This window comes from Panthera uncia, chromosome B4 (genome assembly GCF_023721935.1).
Source record: "Panthera uncia isolate 11264 chromosome B4, Puncia_PCG_1.0, whole genome shotgun sequence".
Taxonomy (NCBI): domain Eukaryota; kingdom Metazoa; phylum Chordata; class Mammalia; order Carnivora; family Felidae; genus Panthera; species Panthera uncia.
The window spans coordinates 126,086,074-126,101,714 of record NC_064809.1 but is presented as its reverse complement, the minus strand read 5'-3'; the positions used below and the strand labels follow the sequence as shown (position 1 = coordinate 126,101,714).

General features: G+C 50.1%; 1 protein-coding gene across 1 annotated transcript in view; it reads right to left on the bottom strand.

Annotated features, from left to right (window-relative positions):
• Window positions 1-3,543: 3,543 nt before the first annotated feature.
• The window catches only part of ISX (intestine specific homeobox), a 22,293-nt gene continuing 10,195 nt past the window's right edge, over window positions 3,544-15,641 (bottom strand). Inside the window, exons 3-5 of the mRNA XM_049626723.1 lie at window positions 7,679-7,830; window positions 5,660-5,773; window positions 3,544-4,533 (exon numbers count right to left, since the gene is read on the bottom strand). Coding sequence (XP_049482680.1) covers window positions 4,294-4,533; window positions 5,660-5,773; window positions 7,679-7,830 — 506 coding nt within the window. The 3' untranslated portion in view covers window positions 3,544-4,293. The remainder of the gene's footprint in view (window positions 4,534-5,659; window positions 5,774-7,678; window positions 7,831-15,641) is intronic.

The following is a 15,641-nucleotide window of genomic DNA, read 5'->3' as shown; positions in this document are numbered from 1 at the left end:
AACAGACTTTTACACTTGAGTTCCAGAGAAGTTTGCAAAGCAGTGAAAAATAATTTCCTACATTCATAAAGTGTTTGACAATCACAAAACACTTTACAAGCACCCTCTAATATAACCCCTCTGCTATCTTCTGAGGCAGGTCTTCTTATCCCATTGATTTAATGGACGAGGAAGGTGAGATTCAGAGATTTCAGTACCGTTAGGTGGGGAAAAAAATCTCGCGATACTTTGAAACGGGCATGAAACGATTACTGTCTTCAGTCCAGCACACTCTCCGGGGTATCTGCAAACTTTCCTCGTGTTTGAGTTTCCTTTCCAACTCTTTGAATTGTAGACACTTGATGTTAAGGCAAATGCTCCTTGTCCGTAGAAAGACACATGGATTGGGGGAGATGGAATTGATAATGTCCTGATGGCGATGGTCGCTTTCCGTCTTGATGTGTTATTCATTTCAGCCTTCCTGATTGCCCTGCAATGTTCTTTTAGTCTGTTCTTTTAGTTCTCCTTGGAGACGCTATGACGTCCTCCTGGCTCCCTCATCAGCGAGTTAAATGAAACTTTGACACTTGTTCATTTTCTATTTGCATGATTTTACCTTAAAAAAGTTATCGTGCAAGGTGCCTGGGTGGCTCAGTCTGTTGAGCGTCCGACTTCGGCTCAGGTCATGATCTCCGGTTGGTGAGTTCGAGCCCCGTGTTGGGCTCTGTGCTGACAGCTCAGAGCCTGGAGCGTGTTTCAGATTCTCTCTCTCTCTCTCTCTCTCTCTCTCTCTCTGCCCCTCCCCCACTCATGCTTTGTCTCTCAAAAATGAATAAACATGGGGCGCCTGGCTGGCTCAGTCGGTTAAGTGGCCGACTTCAGCTCAGGTCATGATCTCGCAGTCTGTGAGTTCGAGCCCCGCGTCGGGCTCTGTGCTGACAGCTCAGAGCCTGGAGCCTGTTTCAGATTCCATGTCTCCCTCTCTCTGACCCTCCCCTGTTCATGCTCTGTCTCTCTCTGTCTCAAAAATAAATAAACGTTAAAAAAATTTAAAAAAAAATGAATAAATGTTAGGAAAAAAAAAAAAGTTACCACCCAACTTTTCTCAAGTTTCTAGTCCACACAGTTCGACTAGGAGCCTGTCAGGGTCTGACTCAGGGATGTCTAACAGGGATTCTTTATTATTACTATTATTATTTTCAGCGGCAGAGAGCTCTTTGAAAGCTGATGAAAGCAATGGACCCTCTGCCTGGGAAAAATAAACACACAGGCAGACACACACAATTTGCACGCTCTCTTGAGAGTTCCTTGGCCTCTGGCACACTGGTTTAAGAACTCCTAGGACAGAGTCTGGGGTCAGGATAGCTGCTTCAGATCACAAGTAGAAAGAGGTAGAAGGGAGAGGTGGGAAAACGGCTTTTTTCCCGACGCTTGCTGAATGCTTGCCGTGTGCCAAACTGTACTAACTCATTTAATTGTCACAAAAACCCTGAGAGACCACAAATTGTTGCTGCAAAGGGCACACGTCACTTGCCCAAGGACACACAGCTGGTAGGGATTCTTAAGTGACTTCTTTGCACTGCAGATATAAGGTAAGGAAATAAAATAGTTCTTGGGGGGGAACACATAAATCCCTAGGGAGGAAAGGTTGCTGCCCCCCCCATCCCACCCACATTCAACTTTAAATCTGTGCTGAACCTGAGACGTTCTGGTCACCTGAGGCTCTTCTGGTTGGCCAAACCCTGTTTCTAGAGGCTTCTGGGGCAAGGGAGTTATGTGATGGGAAAGGGGATAGGGATTGTGGTGGTTAATTTTATGTTAACTTGACTGGGGCCACGGGGGGCCAGGTATTTGGCTGAGCATTATTACGGGTGCTTCTGAGAGGTGTTACTGGAGGAGTTCAACCTTTGAACGGTAGACTGAGCAAAGCAGATTGCTCTACCCAGTGTGGGTGAATGTGAGGCCTGCGTGGAACAGAAAGGTGGGGGAACAGAGAACTGGCTCTCTGCCTGTCTCTGAGCTGGGACTTTGGTCTCGTCTTGTCTTCAGACTCAGATCGGAGCCCAGGCCGTCTGTTTTCCTGGGTCTTTGGCTTGACCCCTCCGGTCACGGGGCTTCTCAGCCTCCATAACCATGAGGGCCAATGCCTTGTAATAAGGAAAAGAAATGTACACACAGTTCTGTTTCTTTGGGGAAGCTGGGCTTACACAAGGAGCCCAGAGCAGAGTGGACGTGAGCCTTTTTTATTCCACCTGGAAGCCTGGACATCTGCGATCGCGTCCGTGACCCTCATGTTGCCAGACCATGAGAAATGGCTGCAAGAGGTCTAGAAGAAGAGTCCTCTGCCTAGCCTAGGGCTTCCATGACCCCAGAGGGTTGGGGGAGAGGAGCAGTCAACCCTTCCTCTGGCTCATGAGAGGTGGTCTGGAGGCTAGAGCGAGGCAGCGGGGATGTTCGCAACTTGAGGGGGTCTGCAACAGAGGATGTGGAATGAACCCCAGGAGGGGATGGAATAAGGTGGTATATGGCCAGGGAGGGGAGGTCACATCTGAGGCCAGACCAGCCGAGGCTGTACCCAGTGGATGTCCTCAGGGGAATCAGAGAGACAGCTGGGAAGCTGCTGTCCCCTCCCTCCAGCTACGGAGGTGGTGTTTATATAAACACGCGCCCAGCCCCACAGTCTGTTAACGGACTCTTTTGCTCCCCCAGCCCTTAGCCTTCTTCCATCTAGAGCTTGCTGGAGACTAGGCGTCCGTGATAACATTCATGGGCTCCAGCCACGTCTAAGTGTACAAAGCATGCTCACTTTTCGGGGGGCACAGTCTGATTCTGGTGTATTGTATGCCTGAGGGCAGAGCTAGGTCACTGCCCCCAATTTACAGGTGAGAAAGCTGAGGCCCAGAGGGACTGGATGGATGGCAAGGTTCTGCAGCAAATCAGAGAGAATGCAGGACCAAGACCCAGGCTTCCTGACTCTACTCTCCGTCTGACTCCTGGGTGCATCAGGGACCCGGGCAGAGTGCAGAGGTTCTGTCATTTGGGGCAGATTATCCAAACTTCTGATCTGTGCACAAAGGTCAGTCCAGTCTGTCCAGCTAGGAGGAGCAGGCCCTGTGCCCCCACAGCAAGGCATGTCTCAGCAGTACTTGGGCCCAAGGGAAGCTCGGGGACGGGGGGTGGCCTCTCTGTGAGTCGGAATGGCAAACTCCAGGTCTGAGACCCAAGCAGCCCCTTTCCTGATGGGATTGGGGGACAACACCATCACCCATAGGAGGCCCAGCCCTCACACTTGGCAAAGCACTTCCACTCTATTTCAGAGCCTCCCGATTGCTCTTTGAGGTAGGCCAGGTGGGGCTTACTGTCTCCGTTTTAGAGATGTGAAAACTGAGGCTCTGACAGGGCACGTCATTTGCCCAAGGTCTCCCTGCAAGGAAACAACAGAGTCCGCAGGCTCATCACAACGGAGCGAGGCTGGCCTTCCAGCTGGGTCCCTTAAGCTAGTCCTGGGACATAGACTCTGCAAAGAGCTTACTGCCGTATTCTTTATTCAGACCGGAAGTACAACATTCCTCCCCGGTCCAGCAGAATAACCAAAGACACTCAATTCTATTTTAAATTAACAACAACAACAACAACAACAACAACCTTCCCCTGCATTTCTCTCCCACTTCGTACATTCACATCAAAGCCGTACAGAATTTGCTGGGCATGGGCCAACTGCAAGGTCACTGAGTGCATGCCCTGCTTTGCCGGGGAAGCACAATCTCTTTGGCCAACCTGGACTGAGCTCCCAGGGGCAGAGCCTCAGTTGTTCGCGTCTAGATAGATCCAGTTCTGTTTGTGGAGAACTCAGTAGGTGCTCAATAAGTGTGTCATGAATGAATGAACAAACACCTCCCCCTTGGCCTGCTGTATGCCTCTATTCTCACGACGGCTCAACCTCACCACAGGAGGAGCCAGAAGGACCCTCGAAAGTCTTCTTGTCCAACTGCCTCATGTTATAGATGAGGTCCAGAGGGGGTGAGTAACCAGCTGGAGGTCACAGAGTGAGTTAGAGGAGACGAAGCACAAGCAGATGCTCTCCTTGTTCCAGAGCTCATCTCGGAATCTCCCACGGCCTCTGTCTTCTGAGCCAGGAGGGCAACCTTGGGAGCAGAGGCGAGAGCTCCCGTATTGGTCATCTTGCCATGGAGTCCGACGCAACCTTCCATGGGGCGTGCTCAGGGAAGGCCCCCCAGGGGCCTGGGCCCCCTCCTGCCAGATGTCTTCACCTGGAGAGGAGAGCGGCACCACTGGAGAGAGGTTTCTTGGTCCCTACGTCGACGTGGCACAGGGGCTGCCCCATTTGGGGTTGGCAGGTGGAAGGAAGCACAGTGCAGGGAAGCAGGTGTGCTGGATGAGAGGGCCTGGGAGAGGCTGTGTCTCCCACAGGTGGCACGGGAGGAGGGTGGTCTGGCCAGGGAACCACGCAGACGCCGGCCGGCCTGGAGCCGGTGGATAACACCCCATGGGAGGAGCCAGCCTGGGCAGAGCAGAGGGCGACCTCATGGGGCCCTGTCGAAAGGGGAAGGTCAGGAGAGAGAAGTGAGTCCTAAGCTTCACCAGAGGCTTCACCCTCCACTTCCCGACCTTTTCCCCAGGACTTGGGCAGCTCAGGGCAGGCAGGGGACCGTCTTGGGGAGAAACGTGTGCCCTGGGGGCCGGGAGATCTGGTTCCTAATCCTGGCATTTACAGGAATCACTTGATGTGAAAAAAGTCACTTTGCTTCTCAGTGCCCAGTTTCTGCATTAGCAGAAAGTGGATAAATAAATCCTTCCTTGCAGTGTCACTGTGGGCACGCACAGACCTCTAACCACTATTTTGTGTCCTGCTGGCTCCCCGCTGTTCGGCATCTGGTACACACTCCAAGGTGTGCGGGCTCCACGGACAGCTCATACTCGGGGCACACGGCCCAGGTGCCGAGGCTTTTCACGTCTCAGTAATTTCACCCTCATTGAACTACTATTTTCTCCGAGAGGCGAAGTGACTCTTCTAGGCCATGCTGTTGCTAAGTGCAGAGGCTAAGATTTGAACCCGTGCAGTCTGACTCCACAGCCTTCCTGCTCAATGTCCGTGCACTGCCCCCTTACTCCCTGCCTGTTTCTTGAACTGTGAAGTTCTACACAATAATACAAGCCAGTCCCCGGAGGAAGGAGAGGCACTGGGATTGTCACTCAGTGGTTGAGGACATGGGGACAGAGACGGGCAGTGACTTGTCCCAGGTCACACAGACCTCTGGGACATTCTTGGCCACGCTGTCTCTGGAAGAGTTCCCCTTGTACTCTTTAAAAAATTTTTAAAAAAATATTTATTTATTCTTGAGAGGCAGAGCGTGAGCAGAGGAGGGGCAGAGAGAGAGAGAGAGGGAGACACAGAATCCAAAGCAGGCTCCAGGCCCTGAGCTGTCAGCATAGCCCCCGATGCGGGGTTTGAACCCACCACCTGCAAGATCATGACCTGAGCTGAAGTCAGTTGCTTAACTGACTGAGCCACCCAGGCGCTGGTCCCCCTTTGCACTCTTTACTGTAGACAGAGCCACCCCCCTCCACCCCTTGGGGTTCTCACTTCTGGGTCTGGGTGGGATGTTTGCAGACAATGCCCCCCACTCCCCAGCGCCCCCTTGGTGCCTTAGCCACTCACCACCACGTCCAGGTACGTGGTCAGGGCCAAGCCGGCCTCATTTAGCTGCTTCGGGGCCCCAGGGCTGCCGGACTTCTGCTTCCTCCACTTAGCGCGCTGGTTCTGGAACCAGATCTGGGATAGGAGAGAGAGAGGACAGAGATAAGCAGCAAGTACCTCCCTAAAAACCGTAACTGGCACTTCACAGTCTAGAAAGCTCCATGGCTTCAGGATTTCCTTGGCCCTGGAGGTCTGCCCTCTAAGAGGGGCCCGGGGATCACAACCTTCAGTTCCTGCGGGGCGGGGGTCTCGTGCGCCCGGAAAGCAGCTGGATGCCATGTGGCTGGGAGAGGTGGGGTCTGTGGCCAACGGGGCCTAAAGGGTGTGGCTCCTCAGCTTTAGCCCATGGTCACCCTGTAGAAATGTGAGGCTGGGCATTACAGGCCCAGGCCAATATCTAAGGCAGAAATCTCGGTTTTTATGTGAAAGCGTTGAGATGTAAAACACTGTGCAGATCAAATAAAACTCATCTGTGGGCTGTTTCCTGCCGGCAGACCATCAGCTTGCCACCCCTGTGGGCCCCTCGGCATCTGTAGATTGACTATCAGCAGCTCCCCGTATTCACAAGGACACTGACTGCCCCTGACACGTGGGCATTTGTACTTGGCCATTCTGCTGAGACAGCCCCTGAATTCCGGGCTTTATGGCAGTTGTGGGGTGGGGGGGTGGCTAAATCCACTTAGCTGGTGACCGATTCTAAATGGGAGGAAAAAGGGAGAAGTCTAGAATGGGGGTGGTCCTTAGCCAGGAGAAAAGTCTGTTGGGATAAAATTGAGAGTAAACTGTTGATCTGGGCCCTGACTCAGATTTTGAATTTGGAACGAGTCCATTCAAAATAAAAAAAAAGTGATGCAGAGTAGAGCGAGCCAACAGCGTAACAACTGGATTTGGATTTGCTAGAGTGGCGCTTGCAAAACTGGGGGTGTCCAAAGAGGGTGGACACACCCTGCTGAGTGACAAGGGGCTACTGTATCTGCAACCACAGAAGGAGCCACGGACACTCCGAGGTGAAGAAATGACAGATTCTAGATTAGGCAGTTGGCATTTATTTCTAAAAATTTTTTAATAAGTTTATTTATTTATTTTGAGAGAGAGAGAGAGAGAGAGAGTACAAGCAGTGGAGGGCCAGAGAAAGAGGGAGAGAGAGAGAGAGAGAGAGAGAGAGAGGGAGAGAATGCCAAGCAGACTCTGCACTGACAGTGCTGAGTCCTAGGCAGGGCTTGAACTCACAAACCATGAGATTATGACCTGAGTCTGAGCGGAGACCAAGACTCAGACGCTTAACCGACTGAGCCTCCCCGGTGCCCCTAGGCAGTTGGACTTAAACCAGGTCTTGGACCACTTCTCTCTGTGCTGCCTTCACAGTGATACCCGTGTGGTCTAGTCAAGGGTTAGCAAACTAAGGCCTGAAGGATCAATCTGGCCTTCCTACCTGCTTTTGCATGGCCCGTGAGCTAAGAATGGCTTTCACGCTCTTAAGTTGTTGGGAAAAAAAGATAAAAAGAAGAAACATGTTTGTGACACATGCGGATTATACGAAATTCAGATTGTAGAGTTCGTCAACGAAGTTTTAGACAGTGACTCTATGGCCCCACAAAGCCCAACATAATTACCATCTGGCCTTTTACAGGAAAAGTTTGATGACCACTGGTCTAGATTGTCTATTTTGGGAATGAGGCCTCCTGGTGAGTGATGTTCTGGAGCTACAGCCAAAAGGAGAGGGAAGACGTGGAAGCAGATATCGGTGGCCACCACTGATGCCACCTCGCTCCATTTCCACCCCTCAAAGAGGGAAACCATCTTGTAACTGCGGTGACCTCATTTCCTGGAAGTACTATTTGGCAAATGTGACTGTATCCAAGGGATAAAGGCAATGCAGAATTTCAGATGGGCCAGCCCCGGTGGGTCCATGATACATGGGGTCTCACCCATGGCCCCCAAGGCATTGAGGCTGGAGGCTGAGGATGGGGACAGCTGTACCTGCACCCGAGCTTCTGGGAGTTTGATCCTGGCTGCCAGCTGGTTGCGGATGTGGACGTCTGGGTAGTGGGTGAAGTGAAAGATCTTCTCCAGCTCGTGCAGCTGCTCGGTGGTGAAGGTGGTTCGGACTCTCCGCTTGCTCTTTCTTTCCTCTGGATGGGAGAGGGTTCAAGCTGGGTTAGCGATCTTAGGGTTAGCACCCTGGTGAGGCTTTTGTGTTGCCTGGTGTCACTCTTTCAGCCCCTGCTGTCCATTGCAGAGTCTTGGCCACTGGCTCCTCTGCCTGGAGTTTTACAGTGTTCTCTCTCTCTCTTTTCTAATGTTTATTTATTTTTGAGAGAGAGAGAGAGAGAGAGAGAGACAGAGCATGAACGGGGGAGGGGCAGAGAGAGAGAGAGAGAGAGAGAGAGAGAGACGCAGAATCAGAAGCAGGCTCCAGGCCCCGAGCTGTCAGCACGGAGCCTGACACGGGGCTTGAACTCACAAACTGCGAGATCATGACCTGAGCTGAAGTCAGACGCTTGATCCACTGAACCACCCAGGCGCCCCTACAGTGTTCTCTTTCCTAGAGATCCTGCCCCTAGGTTGACCTCTCCAAATCCATCCTGAGCAGTGAGGTCAAGATAACTTTCTAGAAACTCCTCTGATCATCCTTTTTGTTGCTCAGATGCCTTCAATGATGTGTCCTTGTCTACAGCAGGGCGTGGAAAACTATAGCTTGAGTGTCAAATCTGGCCCACTGTTTGTTTTTGTAAATAAAGTTTTATTGGAACACAGACCTCCCATTGCTTTATGCATTGTCTATGGCTGCTTTTGCAAGCAGCCTTGAGTAGTTGCAACAGAGACCATATGGTCTGCAAAGCCTAAAATAGTTACTGTCTGGCCCTTTACAGGAAAACCTTGCCAGCCTTGGTCTAGAAAATAAAGACTGAACTCCACAGCCGTTAGTCCCTTATAACCTGTTTCCAATCCAATTGTCCAAACAGTCTGGCCTCAAGTCCACTCAGGGCTGGCTACAGCATTTGTGGGGCCTAACGAAAAATGAAAATGTGGGTTCTCTTGTTCAAAAAGCAGGAAAAAAGCTATTTCCTTTCTTCTGCAGTCTCTTTCTTGATCTGTCATGTGGTGGTGGTTGTTGTTTGCTTGTTTTTTTCCCCCCTAATTTGCCGATTTATTTATTTATTTATTTATTTATTTATTTTTATTAAAATTTTTTTTAAACGTTTATTCATTATTGAGAGACAGAGAGAGACAGAGCATGAGCAGGGGAGGGGCAGAGAGAGAGGGAGACACAGAATCCGAAGCAGGCTCCAGGCTCCGAGCTGTCAGCACAGAGCCCGATGCGGGGCTCGAATTCACGAACAGCGAGATTGTGACCTGAGCTGAAGTTGGATGCCCAATCGACTGAGCCACCCAGGCATCCCTCTAATTTGCTGTTTAAGGTCAGGCTCTCTTGAACACAAGGATACTAATAGGGTGAGTGTGGATCCTCACAGGGACCCAGGGCCCTTTGACTTGGCACCTGGGTGCATGCACCTGACCTTGACCCTTCTGCGATCCATACCCTGACAGCCCTCGCATCCCTGGAACTGCATAGGATAGAGGAGGCAGTTGTCATTGGCTAAGGATGAAGAAACAGGTGGTCTGTAAGAGGGACATCGAGGGCTGAGTCAAGGCTCGAGGGCCTTAGTGCACGCTCCGTGGTCCCACTGAACTTCACTTACAAAACAGATTGACACGTAAAATGATGAAGACTTTCAAGATGACCATAAGCATTAAGCCCCGTGTGCCAGGCCTCCTCTGTCTGTGTGCAGTACCCTGGACAACTGCACTGGTCTCACCCACGTCTGTGGAGCCAGGCCTGAGCATGTGTGTGTGATGGGAATCAGGCATTCTACTTGGACCTGTTACCTTTGAGATGTCTATTGGCTATTCAAAAAATGTGTCCAGGGGCACCTGGGTGGCTCATTTGGTTAAGCGTCTGATTTTGGTTCAGGTCATGATCTCATGGTCTGTGGGTTCAAGCCCTGAATCAGGCTCTGTGCTAACAGCTCAGAGCCTGGAGTCTGCTTCAGATTCTGTGTCTCCGTCTCTCTCTGCCCTCCCCTGCTTACACTCTGTCTGTCTCTCTCTCAGAAATAAATATACATTAAAAAAATTAAAAACAAAACAACCCCCCCAAACCCCCAAGATAAAAAGTACACAATAACATCATGAGAAGCCCCAGTAAATGTTCTCCAGCAAATCTCCCCAAAAGCCTGCTTTTTGGGGAAACTGACCTGAGCCAGAGGAAGCTCAGACACAAGCAGTGCCCAAGAAAACATGGTAGAAGAGAGGCTTAGAAAGAAAGGAGTGGTCATTGAAATTAAAAAATTAAAAACCAGAGAGGATGAAGAGGAAGAAAAGCCAGAAAATATCAGTATGTTTATTGAACACCTATTGTGTGCCAGGTGTGGTGCTGGACCCTGCCCTTGGCCTGCGTGCATGCATGTATTTTAGCCTCCCTTGTTCCGAGGTGGATTTGTGGCATGTGGTTCTGAGTCTGGTGTTTGGGAGGACGTCGAGGACCACAGGAAGACCACCTGGGTAGAATTACTACGGCAGAAGCCAAGGAAAGAGAAGCCATGTTGGCATTGCCCCCAAACACACCCAGTGTGGTGCCTGAGGCTTCGTGGAGACTCTGACAAATACATGTTGAATTAAAGTGGATGGAGATGTGAGTGGTTGGGAAAAAGAGGAGACAGTGAGTAGAAGAATTTATGGCTCGAGAAGGTGCTAGAAGGGGAGAAGGGAGGCTGGGGAGAAGTTTCAGAGAGCAGCCTGGAGCATGTCTGAAGTCCAAGAAGGAGAAATTGAGGCGGAGCGAGAGAGGGCTATGAAGGGGTGGTGGATGGGGCAGCTGCGGGACAGACTGGTTCGAGACGCTCACTACACAGGCGAGGGCGATCGGGTGCTGGAGCGAGTGGTCCAGGGCCGGATGGCAGGAAGTCAGGTCGCCAGCAGAGAATGAGGGAGTGAGGGTTAGGCTGGGAGGGATGGCCAAGGGCTTTGGGACAGCTGTTCTGGAGAAGGGCCGGGGAAGCGAGACGAGTAAGGAAGATCGTCCACCGGAAGCCTTCCCTGTACCTCCAGACTGGGGTGAGGGTCACAGATGGTGGAGGCAGGGCCGAACCAGGTGGCAGAGGCTTTGTCTTCCTGACCACGCATGTCTGAGACTAGGGCTGCGATTCTGGCTTTACTTGGGACAAAGTCCACGTGATATAATTTTAGGAATTGTAGGAAAGGTACAAACCGCCTCTCCAAATCCCCTCCGCTTTTGGGGGCTGATGGCTGATGTCGCAGGTCAGATGGGACGATGCAAAAGGAGGGTGGGGATCTGAAATCCTGCAGAGGCCTCCTTTCTCCCACCCAGTTCACTTTCTTTTTCTGTCCAAATAAGAGGTAAAACCGCCACAGATGAGGAATTGGAGCAGACCCTGGGTGAGGAGTGGATTTTCACTTGTGATGGTTTAACAACTGAAGCGTGTGTGTGTGTGTGTGTGTGTGTGTGTGTTATTCGTCCTGTTATCATTTGCTAGAAGGAAACCCACTGAACTGGATGTCGGGAGACCTGAGCTCTGTTCCTGAACTCTATAACTTGGGCCACAGTTTATTTCCTCTCTGGGCCTCAGTCTCCCCATCTGTGGAATGGAGGAGGAGGGCAGGCCAAATCCACCCTGACAATCTGTAATTCTCTTTCCCTTCATGTGGAGGCCGGGTGGCTTATAACACCTTGCCTCGGGCTGGCCTGGGGGACCAATTTGCTTGGTGGAAGGTGAGGGCCCGAGGGGAGAGATTTCTGCGGATGCCAACTCTATTGGCTGAAGCTGTTTCTACATCTCTGGGATTAACCAGGCCCAGGTGCTTCTGTTGTAGAAATGGCATCTCATAGTCTGCCTTTGGTCTCACCCCTCTCTCTTATCCCTTCAGCTTGTTGATAATCACCCTCAAAGGACTTTAACTCATTTTACTGACTTGGGAGCTTCTTGGGAATCGCAGACAACGAGGTCTCAAACACTATCACCCGCTAAGCAAGCTCTAGCTACTAATTACTAACCACCTGATCGGACCTGATCTCTCTCCTTCTCTAGCCCCTTTCCCTCCCCAAGCCTACTTTCTTTTAAAAAATTTAAAAGAGGGGCGCCTGGGTGGCGCAGTCGGTTGGGCGTCCGACTTCAGCCAGGTCACGATCTCGCGGTCTGTGAGTTCGAGCCCCGCGTCAGGCTCTGGGCTGATGGCTTGGAGCCTGGAGCCTGTTTCCGATTCTGTGTCTCCCTCTCTCTCTGCCCCTCCCCCGTTCATGCTCTGTCTCTCTCTGTCCCAAAAATAAATAAAAAAACGTTGAAAAAAAAATTAAAAAAAAAAAAATTTAAAAGAGAGATTAATTCTACATTTAGAGCCAGTAGTGTTTAAGGGATAGAGCTGCATCCAATCAGAATTGATGCAGAGAGAGAGATGGCCAGTGGCAATCATTGCTGAATCTTACTGAATATCCCCTCTGTGCCTAGTATCGTGGAGGCACCGGGGGCCTGTCTGCAGGAGTGCAAAAGTGGACAAGCCATGCTCACAGTATCATATTCATTCCTTCATGAGGTCAGCATCTTAGGTGATAGTGATGCTGTGCAGCTCTAAAGGGCATTGCAAAAAACAATTCACAGGATGGAAGATTCCAGGTTGCCTGCGCAAACTTTGGCATCCAGGACAGTATGGAGTTGGCATCCTTCTGGGAGTCTAGAAGGGAGGATTCTAGACAGAGGGTGCAGAACCAGAACTTGGGGAAACAGGTGCCACAGAGAACAGAGGGTTAGGAACAGATGCAGACAATGACAATAAGAAGCCACCTCCTCCTTTCTCCCCAGAAGGAAACTCAGGCAAACAGGGGCTCATGACTAAGAACACTCCTTAATAGAATAATATTTTCAGCACTTCCATTTGTGGAACTAAGGGAACAACTGTTAAGATACATATGGCTTTTCCCTATTTTGGGCAGGACTGGAGGGCATAATTTGGAGGTGGAGTGAAGAAGGAAAGGATCTACCTCTTCTCTGCATGATAAATGCCCTCTGACTTGGTGGAGAGGGGGCTGCCTGGCAAATTACCGGCCAGTTAGAAAAATTTGTTTTTGTATCCAGAGCTAATTTTTTTCAATTGAATTGAATTTTTTGAATTAGCTCAGGATAGATGTTTGTCTCTGAGAGATAATGATAATGATGTTGATAATGATGATGGTGATGATGGTGGTGATGATGGTGGTGATAATGGTGGTGATGATGGTGGTGATGATGATGGTGATGATGATGATGATGATGGTGATGATGGTGATGATGATGGTGATGGTGATGATGATGGTGATGATGATGATGGTGATGATGGTGATGATGATGATGGTGGTGATGATGATGATGGTGGTGATGATGGTAATGGTGATGGTGATGATGATGGTGATGATGATGATGGTGATGATGGTGATGATGATGATGGTGGTGATGATGATGATGGTGGTGATGATGGTAATGGTGATGGTGATGATGATGAATGGGTGTGTATGTCCAATGGCTGTAATCACTTCTCCAGGAAATAAACAGACATGCCACAAATCCATACTGGTGGGGAGATGGAGGCTGGGCCCCGAATCCACCAGCCTTCAGGACTGAGAGTGCCAAAGCTTTCCCCCCAAGACTGACTGTGGGTTCTTGGGGTGCAAATAGTCAACACTGATATTCCCCCAGACCTTCTTGGGACGTTATTCGAGACTTAATGGCCTCAAATTGGAGGGCTGTAAAAAGGAACGGTAAGGTCAGAGGGGTCCTGGAGCTCAGATCACTCCCAGTGAATGGGGCTCCCTGATATCTAATTCGTGAGACCCGACCAGAAGAGTAGGTTGGGGAGAGAAAGACAAACTTGGACCTGGCATCAGGGAAATAAGATTTGGATCAGAGGCGAGACTTTGTTAAAAGTTTAGCTGCTTAGATCTGCACCGTTCAATATGGTAGCTACTATCTCCATGTGGCTATTTTATTTTTATTTATTTATTTAAAAAAAATTTTAGCCTTTATTTAGTTGAGAGAGAGAGAGAGAGAGAGAGGGAGAGAGAGAAAGAGACAGCCTGGTTTAGTTGGTTAAGTGTCCAACTTCAGCCCAGGTCATGATCTCACGGTTTGTGACTTCGAGTCCCACATCTGGCTCAGTGCTGACAGTGCACAGCCAGCTTGGGATTCTCTGTCTCCCTCTCTCTCTGTCCCTATCCCACTCGCACTGCCTCTGTCTCTCTCAAAATAAGTAAATAAACTTAAAAAAAATTTTTTTTAAAAGAAGGAACTTCATTAAACAGGAAGCTGGAAATAGGAGCTCAGTGTGGATGTGGCCCATGTACTGCATAAACCTCTTGATCATCAGGAAGGGCTGGGATGTCCTGGGCAACCCCTCAGTGAGGATGATGGGGGTGCTGGGTCCTCTTTCCCAGGAGCACTGGATTGGGAGTGAGAAAATCCTTGAGCCCCTGGCAGCATTTTGGCAGAGATGCCTCAGAGTCTGGTGCCACTGTGTAGCCCACCCACTGCGGCTGGCCAAGGGCACCGGGGCAGGGCAGGGGGTGGGCGGGGAGAGGGTAGAGGAAGGTGGAGGGGACTGCCTCCTCCTTTTGAGTTGCTCCTCTCCCTGTTATTAATTGTGTGCGCTGTGAATCACACTTCAGTGGGTCTTCAAAGAGAACGAGTCAGCAGAACTTAATTAAACCTGAGCCGTTTAGCACATCGATCATACGAAATACACAATTTACACAGGTGATTAGGCCACCTAATTATCAACCGATGTTCCTCTGCGCTCGGCTCCCTCCCCTGATTGCTCCTTCTCTGCGGTCTGCTAATTGGCCCTGGCTGCTCAGCTAAAGACCCTGGGGGGCTTTGCCACTGCCCGGAAGTCTCCGGAAATGGGCCCTGTCCTTGTCTTCCTAAGACAATGGATGCGGGGGGGCATAGAGGAGATGAGGGGCACCCTTTGGAGCTCTCTTGCGAGCTGGAAACCCATCGTGGACATGACGGGAGGGGTGCAGGGCAGACCTGGGCTGGTCTTTTCTGTCCAGTCTGGTCGTGGACTTCCTATAGTTCCCTTGTGCCCACAGCATATAAGGCAAACTCCTTGGCACGGCATTCAAGGCTCTTCACGTTCTCCCTTTCCAGAATCATCTGCTTTCTCCCCAATCCCTATTTCCATGATTTCACTCCCACCTGATCATTTCTAGACTCCACACACTGGCCGTGCCCTTTTAGTCTCCAGGTGCTTCGTCTCACTGCTCCCTCTGCCTGGAATGCCAGTCTTCTTCGTTTGCCTAGTGAACTCCTACTCATCCGTCAAAGCGCGAATCAATCAAATATTTCCTTTTCTCCAAGGTCTGTTGTGAATCTCTGTAGAAACACAACAGCTCTTTTTCAAAAATAAAATGTAAGAGCACTTTTGGCTTGCACCATCCGCCTCCGTATTTGCAAGAACAAAAAAATCCCTCTTAGTTTTTCTCTCTGTCATTGCATATCTATCAAAACGTTAATGGTGGTTAATACTGGATGATGAGAGGGTAGAATTATAAGTACATTTTTTAACCTTCTTTTTTTCCTATAATATACATGGATTACTTGTATAAATAAACAACAGCACAGAAAATAAAGCCAGCGTGGGAAGAGATGAGAATAAAAAAACCACTAAGGGAAACAATTTCGAGAAGACCACTGAAAAGCCCCCCGGCAGAGGGTTTGCTGACCTGCCCCCAGGGATGACGGGGTTCATGCTCTCTCCCAGCAGAAGAGGATTGTTATTTTCCATGTGCACGGCCTCATTTTCATAATGTATCCTATGTACACACACACACACACACACACTCACTCCCCCCACTTTTTGTTTGTATATCTTTTTTCTTTTTCTAATAGCAGGT